Source organism: Vombatus ursinus, unplaced genomic scaffold, assembly GCF_900497805.2.
Source record: "Vombatus ursinus unplaced genomic scaffold, bare-nosed wombat genome assembly UNPS02014812.1, whole genome shotgun sequence".
Classification (NCBI taxonomy): domain Eukaryota; kingdom Metazoa; phylum Chordata; class Mammalia; order Diprotodontia; family Vombatidae; genus Vombatus; species Vombatus ursinus.
Genome location: NW_020954590.1, coordinates 55,434,181 through 55,442,834, shown reverse-complemented (window position 1 = coordinate 55,442,834; position 8,654 = coordinate 55,434,181). Strand labels below are relative to the sequence as shown.

Sequence of the window (8,654 nt, the reverse complement as noted above, 5' to 3'; positions counted from 1 at the left end):
GCGCCGCCCGCCCCCGTGCTTTTTGCCGCCCTGCGCCGCAGAGTAGCGAGCTTAGAGCACAAGTTCTAACTAGGGGTGGGGAGAATCTGGAGAAGAGGAATGCGCTGTCATCCACGCAGCAGACGAGGTCGGCTCGAAGGATGCTCCAGCCGATCGGAGCAGGGGGTTGCGCTGGGGTGGAAGGGGCGGGCCGGCTTCGGCCTCTCGCATTTCCTGTGACAGGGGCAGCTCCGGCCTCCCCCCGGCTCTAAGCGGGCGGCCCGACCATTTCCTGAATCGCTGGAGCGTAGGGAGGGCAATAGCCGGACTGTACCATTATGACAAGGTGCATGTGGGGGAGCGCTGGAGGAGGAGGCACGCTCGGGCTATTCTCAAGGACGACGAGATCACGAAGCGCTGCCCTTTCCCCACCTAGGGGGCCCGGGGGCTCGTCTAGAAAGAGGGTGAGAGAGGGCGTTTGGCGGGCAGCACTTCCGTGCCGTGAGCACGCCCCCACGCGATCCCCCTCTCGCTGTCTCCCGGTGGTTCCACCCAAGAGGCAGGCTTCTCTCCTCCAGTTTTCTGTTCACCCCGGAGCGCCCGGGACTTGCTAGATCTCGGGGACTGCTGCCAGGAGCCGATATGTCGGTGGCGTTCGCAGCTCCAAGGCAGCGGGGCAAGGGAGAGATCACTCCCGCGGCGATTCAGAAGGTAGAGCAGCGCTCCGGGGAGACGGGCGGGGAGGGGAAGATCCCTTCTAGGGGCGGGTCTGAGTGGGGGCCGGCTGTGTGTGTGCGCGCGCGCGGGGGGGGGGGGGGCGGGCCGCGGGCTGTGGCCTAGGGGGGGGGGGGGGGGGGCGCGGCGGCAGGCAACACTGCTTTCTCTGACGGACTTTTCCCCGCGCTCTTGCACACTTTCCCACACGTACAAAAGCCCCGTCAAGCGCCGCCTGATTTCTCCGGGGATGGGGCGGCGGCTGGTTCGTGAGGGAGCCGCTGGAGGGGGGGGGGGGGGGGGGCCCCGGCCCCCGGGGGGCCGGGGGGGGAACCGCGGGGGGGGGGGGGGGGGGGGGGGGGGGGGGGGGGCGCCGGCGGGACGCCCGGGGGTTTGTGGCTCTCCCGCCCCCCACATGGCGCTTCTGGGGTTACTTTCGTGACGCCCCGCCCCCTCCCCGTCGCGCAGGCCCCGTGCGGCGCGGGTGGGGGCGGGGAGCGGCGGCGCGCCGTGCGCTTTCCGTCGGCGCTCCACTCCGCGCTGGGGTCCTGGAGCCCAGCGGGAATGAGGGAGTGGAGGCGTCTGTGGGAGCTGGGAGGAGGGGGAGCCCCTGGGGTGCTCGCCGCCATCCTTCCTCCGCCCCCGCTGTCCTCTGACCTTTGCCTGAGGTGGGATGCCGTGCGGCGGGAGGCACCGAGGCCCCTCGTGTTGTCCTTAATTGGCTCAGAGGGAGAGCAGCGGCGGCGTGAACTGCAGTTTTGGAACTTTTAAAAACTTCATTCTTAAGTGATTTTTGTTACGTATCAAACGTTTTTACTTTGGTTAAAGTTGAAGAAAAGGGAACCCGAGACATCCCTAAGTCCCAGTGTCACCGCAGGATTGACCGCTCTATAAATATTGTTGACATGCTGTTAACTGCCTTTTAAAAAAAAAAACCAAAACGAAAAAACCCCATCAAATTAGCGTTCCCCTATGGGTTTAAAGGTTTGCCTAGGTGTTTATTTTTTGAGCTTAATGCGTAGGCTGTGCTTCGATGATGCAGTTTTTATATTTTATAACACGTTAGGGAGATTTCCAGCTTTTAAGACTTAAGTATAAAGAATGTAAGCATTTGGAATGGGAGAACCCAGATGTGAATTCTGGCTTGGCGACTTATTTATGACTTTTGTCAGGTCACTTCATCTTTTGGAACTTCAGGTTCCTCGTCTGTTTAAAAAAAACAACAAAAACTGAACTGGGTTTTTAAAGTGCTTTCTAGAGCTAAGTGTTATAAACCTAAATATTAATAATGATAGGTCACATTTTTATATAGGTTTTGAATTTTTCAGAGCCTTTTATATGCATTGTATCTTCCTTCTCACAAAAATCCTATTAGCATAGGTCCTGTTATTGTTATTTTTACCAATAGATAAGTAAACTGAGGCTTAGAGAAATTAAGATGAGGTTCACAAAACCAGTAAATGTTTAGATGTAGTATGAATCCAGCTTTTTCTTATTGTGAGTCAAGTACTTTTAATTCCTCCTCGAACACCTCCTCTTTCTCCTCTGTCTTTTTCTCCTCCTTCTGCCCCTCAAGATTCTTAAGACTTTGAGTCAGTCAGAATATTTATTAAACATCTACTGTGAGGTGAGCCAGACCTTGTGTTAAATATATAAAGATACAGAGAAGGTAAAAAAGATAGCCCTTGCTCACGTCTAATGGGGGAGGCAACATGCAAACAATTATGTACAAACTACATACGGCATAAATTGGAAATAATCAACAGAAGGAAGGAACTAGAATTAAGGGGGATCAGGAAAAGCTTTCTGTGAAAAGTGGGATTTTATCTGAAAACTGAAATTTTAGAGAACTGATCTAGTCCAATCACCCTCACCTCATTTTAAAAAACATGTTCATAGACTTAAAGCTGTAACTAACATTAGTACTCACTTAGTACAACCTTCTAATTTTTAAGATGAATAAACTGAGACCCTGAAAGGTGAATTGCCTTAACCATATTCTTTGTTGTTGGTCAGTGATGTCTGACTCTGTGACCCCAGTTGAGGTTTTCTTGGCAAAGATACTGAAGTGGTTTGCCATTTCCTTCTCTGGCTCATTTTACAGATGAGAAAACTGAGGCAGATAAGGTTAAGTGACTTGCTCCTGGTCACACAGCTAGTAAGTGAGGCCAGATTTAAACTCAGGAACATGAGTCTTTATGACTCTAGGCTGGGCATTCTATCTGCTGGGCACTCTATCCACTGTGCCACCCAGCTGCCTAGTGGTTACACTGGTAGAAAATGACAGAGCTGAGAGGGAACTGGGGCTGTGGGAGGTGAGTAGTTTGCCCAAGGTCATGCAGGTTTTGTATTATGTAAATGGGGTCAGAATGTTGATAAAATCTAAAGAAAAGGTAACCTTTCCTTGAGAGGTGATGGTAGACTGTTTCTACTGACTATGGAATGTAAGCAGGTGGGCTGAAACTACTTGTGAAACTTTTATGATACAGATAATAAAGATAAGAAGTAGCTACACATTTAGCTGGCTTTGGTGGCAGAAAAACTAGGTTGAATTCAAGGCCTGCCTCTTAAAAATAATAACTGTATGACTCTGAGAAAGTCACTTAACCTTTCAGTTTCCTTAGGCAACTAAGACTATAAATTATAGATCTGTATCAATCAGGTCAGACTTCCCTCCCACACCTAATTAAATATATACAGTGAAGGTTGTTAGATTCTGGAGTGGATCACAAAGGTGTTCTCAGTCTCCATCTTTGGAGTCTTTAAAAATAGCAGAGAGTACCATCTTCCAGAGGGCAAGTATTAGATTGTTCTTTGAGGTTTTTAAAAACCTTAATACAAATTATTTAGCCTGCATTGAGCAGCCTTCTGTTAGCAAAGAGTTAAAACCTAGTAGAGATAAATGTTAAACCATTGCCACCATCTTAACCACCTCCCCTCAGACCATGATGGCTTTAACCCAGGACCCTGAACCCAAGAACTCCAGGAATAGTAGTGTCCTCCAGAACATCAGCCTACCTCCCACAGTCATCATTGAAGGGAACATTCCATGTGGAAAAGGGGCTTACCTTCTTCATCAATAACAGCACCAACCACTGACCAACTACCATGGTTGGACAGGTTAGCCCAGGCTCCTGGGGATGGCAGTGTCCCTTAGTCTAATCCAATAAACATTTATTAAATGCCTGCTATGTGCCAGACACTGTTAAGCACTGGGGATAAAAAAAGAAAAAGCAGTCCCTACCCTCAGGAAGTTTAAGATCTAATGGGTTTGGGGGAGACATCATACAAAAGGAGGTAGGAAAGTGGGGGTGGGGGAAGAGTCTAGGGGGTACCTGGTGCTGGGACAGCTTATTCTGTGGAGCTGAAACTAGGCAGAGCCAAAGATGCAGAATGATGTGGATCAAGAAGTCTTGTTTCTGTGTTCTATAAAAGAAGGTATTGGGAGAAATTTGGTACTCTACCCTCCAGTCAGAAGGGAGAGGAGGCTGAGGGGGAGGTGGTATTTGTCATGGCAAGAAGTTAGTATGGTGATAAGTGATGAGCTTAACCTGGGTAGGACATCTTGTCTGTGGAGTTGAGGCCAGGCAGAGTAGCAGATGCAGAGTGGAATGAGCTCAGTACCAGTCCTACTTCCAGCCTTGCCCCCGTACTCATCATTGTGGTAAGTAATTCTGTGGAGAAGTGGGTCATCTTTGACACCACCACTGCCACCACCACCACCACTGATGACCAGCTGCCACCAATGGGGGAAATTAGGTAGCTAGGTGGTAAAGTCAATAAAGCACTGAACCGGGAATCAGGAAGACCTGAGTTTAAATTGAACTTTAGATCTTAGGTTTCTTCTTCTGTAAAGATTGGGATAATGATAGTGTCTGCTTCTTAGGGTTGTTAGGGGGATCAAATGATATAATATTTGTAAAGCCCTTTGTAAACCTTAAAAACATTATATAAATGATAGCTGTTATTAATGGTCTTGCTTCAAGCCCAGTTTCCTTGGTCATCTTCCAGGGAAGTGGCTACTGTGTGGCAGATGGGCTAGTGATCCTTGTCACTTACCACCTATCCCCTATAGGGATGCCTAGTTGAAGCAGCAAGGCATGCTGAAGGAGGGACCATTGGCAGTATGTGCTGGGCAGATCAAACTACTTACACCACTGATCACCTACACTACCACCTCTCTTCAGACTTTGATGGAGATTGCATAGAACTCTGAATTTAAGAGCCCTAGAATTAGCAGTGCTCCTCGACCACCAGCCTAATCCCCCAGCTCACGCTATTGTTCAGTTGTGTCTGATTTTTTGTGACCCCATTTGGGGTTTTCTTAGCAAAGATATCAGAGTGGTTTGCCATTTCCTTCTCCAGCTCATTTATGCAAGAAGAGATGAGGCAAACAGGGTTAAGTGACTTGCCCAGAGTTGGTCACACAGCTAGTCTCTGAGGCCAGATTTGAACTCTTGAAGATACGTCTTCCTGACTCTAGGCCCAGTGTTCTATCCACTGAGCCAGCTATCATAGAGGGGAGGAATAATCCCTGAGGAGAAGGCACTGACCTTCATTGCTACTACCAACACCAGTCACTCATCAGTGAATACTGTTGGACAGGTAAGCCCAAGAGTGCATGGTTCCATCCCAGGTCCAGGATCTATCATCCTGGGAATTGACCCCTATGGAGATGAGACCCGGCAATTGCTTCTATAGGTGCTGAAGCAAACTTCTCAACAATCGCAATTACTGAAGACCCAGAAAAGAAAGTTCTCAACCCCACTGGTCTTGGTTTCTGTCAAGGAGTTCAACATCAGGAAAAAAAATCAGTGGAAACAACGTTAAAGAAACAGTGCCATCTGCTTTGCTACTGCACCCTTAATAGCCACTGTGCTTTTCCATTGGACTTGAAGCTGAAACTTCCTATATGTCTTGTTTCCACTATTAGAATATGATCTCCTTGAGAGCAGGGGTGGTCTCCGATTTTGTATTTATATCCCCAGTTCATTGTGCAGAGTAGTCACTTAGATGTTCATTCTTTCAATTCTTAAGATATTCCCAAATTTTGGGAATAGTATAAGTATATGGGAAAGTCTTAAGAGAATTCAAAGAAGATAGATTGGCTAAGATGATCAGGATAGGCTACCTGGAAGAGGCAATTTTTTAGTTGGACCTTGATAAGTAGGGTAGGATTTCACATTTAGAGTGTCTTGGAATATAAGTAGTAGTTTGTGTGCTGTGGGGAGGTGGGATGAGATTGTTGGGAAAATTTGTTATGGATTTAGTGATTGAAGAATAGTGTGAACTGAGGCTGGAAAGCCTTAAGTGATATCCATATTGTAGAGAACTTCAAATGCCAGGCTAAGAATTTTTTTTTTTTTCATCAGAATAGTGTTTGAATCTGAATTGTCCACTAAGGTTAATATGTCCTTGATATATAGGATGAAGAGCGTGGAAGCAGGGAAACAGGCTTTTGGGGAAAATGCTAATGATTCTATTTCAAATACTCCCTGTCAATCCATCTATGATTTAGTAGGTAAATCTTAGAAAGTTGCTGAGTGACTTGCTAAGGTCACATTAGTAACCCAGGACTTCCAGGCTCCAAGTCCTCATTGTATGTTTATTATAGTTATTATCATTTACTGTAATAGTGACAATTTCTGTTTTTTCTTTTAACAAGTAAGAACATAAATATGAATAAAATGTCACAGTTAAGGACCTATTTAGATAGTGTTTTAAAGTTCATGAAGTGCTTTAATGAATAGTATCTTTTGAGTCTCTTAAGACCCCTGTGAGGTAGGTGCTAACTCCCGATGAAGAAAGTAAGGATAGGAGACAGAGCCATCTGTAGTCACACAGCTAGTTAGTGTCAGAGGTGGGGTTCCATCCTAAGTGTTCCTTATTCCCATGCCTAGCATTCTATTTACATTGACAAGTTGCCTGTCTAATATTAATGTTGATGCTCTTATTAAAAAATTGATGAATGCTTTTTAATATCCTTGTCATTTCCCACTGATTCTTCCACAATAATATATCACTAGTAACTAAATCATTAAGTTTAATATGACTTATTTTATTTAAAAGTAAATTATATTACTTTTTAAATGTTTTAAAACTAGGAATGCTTTAGATGGTGGTAACTTGCATGTTATAAGGTAATATTGATTTTGTTTTCAGCTGTTTTTATTATGTTAGTTTATCGTTTTATTGTATCAAGTCTATAATTCATTCTGAGCAGTCCAGAATTAACTTTTACAGAAAGATGTGTTTAAATTTAAAAGAAGGAAACCTTCAACCTTCCCTTCTAGACTTCAGACAATAATTTAGATCTAGTAGAGGAGACAGTGGTAACTTGAACTTACCTTAACCACTTCTTTCCCAAACAAAAAAAAGACTGTACAAGGGAAAAAAACACCACCAGTTTACTAAATAGAAGATGATAATATGTGTTTTTAGAAATCCTTGATAGCAAGGCAGTGAAGTGTAGTGGAAAAGGCTGTGGGCTTTGAGTCTGGAAGGTTTTTGATTCAAATCCCTCCTTTGACACTTGCTGTCTTGGGGACTCCATGACCAAGTCAAATATTCAACTTCTGTGTCTTTTCTCACCTGGAAAACAGGGATAATAATACCTGTAGCATCTACTTCACAGGGTTGTTTTGTGGCTGTTTTTGGTCTGGACCTGTGATTGAAATGGTGGAGGGAACTCCCAGTGAGGAAACTCCCTATATCAATGCACATTTGCAACTGTTCCCTGCACCTTTATACACTTAGAGAATTGGGTCAGTGAGAGGTTAAACTGACTGACCCAGGCAGAGGCAAAGCTTGAATGTATGGTTTTGTGACTCCCATCATCTGTCCACTAGTGGTACCTCATTGCCTCTTATCAGGGTTGTTATAAAGGTCAAATGAGGTTTTGTATGTAAAGTGCTTTACAAAACTTAAAGTGCTCGCCTAAAAAGTGTCAGCCATTATTATTATTAAGTGATGTGGTGAGATTCAGGGAGTAGAGAGCTGGACTTGAGTTAGGAAGTCCTGGAGGTACTATGACTCTGGGCAAATCACTTTTACTTCTCAGTGTTTTGGGTAACTTATTAAAACTGTAAGGTACCTGCCTATCTGCATTGGTAGAGGAAGTTCCTCACCAGGAAGAGCTTTCTATACCTATGAAATCAGAAGTCATTCTAAAAAAATTATTTTTTGCATTTAAAAAAATCTGTTTTCATAGAGGTTTTATATAAACATTATTTCCATTTTAAAACTCAAGTAGTTGAATACATAATTTTATGTAAAAAGAGACATAAGTAATTTAATTTCTTTTTTAAAAAGCTAAATAAACTATGTTTATTTAAACTAAAAAGTAAAATGTCAGAGTAAGCAATTAATTTTAAGGTGTTGCTGGTTATGCCTTTACATTTCTCTATGATGCTTTTATGATAATAAGCAATAGTTGCTTTGGGGTTTTTATCATGGGTTCTTCAAAGTTAGAGTCATTTTGAAAAACAGCACTTGTTAATATTGTAGGTTTTTGAGCTTATGATACTCTTATCCGATATTCAAGTTTATGACAAATTTTTTCAAATTTTATTTCAGATGTTGGATGAAAATAACCATCTTATTCAGTGTATAATGGATTATCAGAATAAAGGAAAGACTACAGAATGCTCTCAGTAAGATTGATCTGAAACTTTTTTTTGGTATTGATTTTTCCATTTTTATAAAAAGTGAAATGTATTGTTTGAGGGAGTTAAATTTATTTTTAAGACTTCTCACTCTGCTATACAAATAAATGATGTAAAGCATATATTATATCATTCATAAAAAAAATTAGATCTTTCTGTATTGGGAAATTGTTACACTCTGAACTATAGCTGAAGAAACATGAGTAATTTGTAATAAAATAACTATATAGTTGATTACAGTATATTTATATAGACCAGACTGTCTAGATGTCTTTAAGGTGACTTAAATATCTTCTC

The 8,654-nt window shown here is 43.4% G+C and overlaps 1 protein-coding gene across 4 annotated transcripts in view; it reads left to right on the top strand.

Annotated features, from left to right (window-relative positions):
- The first annotated feature begins 543 nt into the window (after nucleotides 1-543).
- LOC114054116 (protein SSXT) overlaps nucleotides 544-8,654 on the top strand; it is a 94,821-nt gene continuing 86,710 nt past the window's right edge. Inside the window, exons 1-2 of one of the 4 annotated variants that reach the window (XM_027877244.1) lie at nucleotides 544-690; nucleotides 8,269-8,345. In XM_027877244.1, coding sequence (XP_027733045.1) covers nucleotides 622-690; nucleotides 8,269-8,345 — 146 coding nt within the window. In that variant the 5' untranslated portion in view covers nucleotides 544-621. Of the gene's footprint in view, nucleotides 691-8,268; nucleotides 8,373-8,654 lie in introns of those variants that run through there. The other 3 variants (XM_027877247.1, XM_027877245.1, XM_027877246.1) reach the window with 3 other exon arrangements.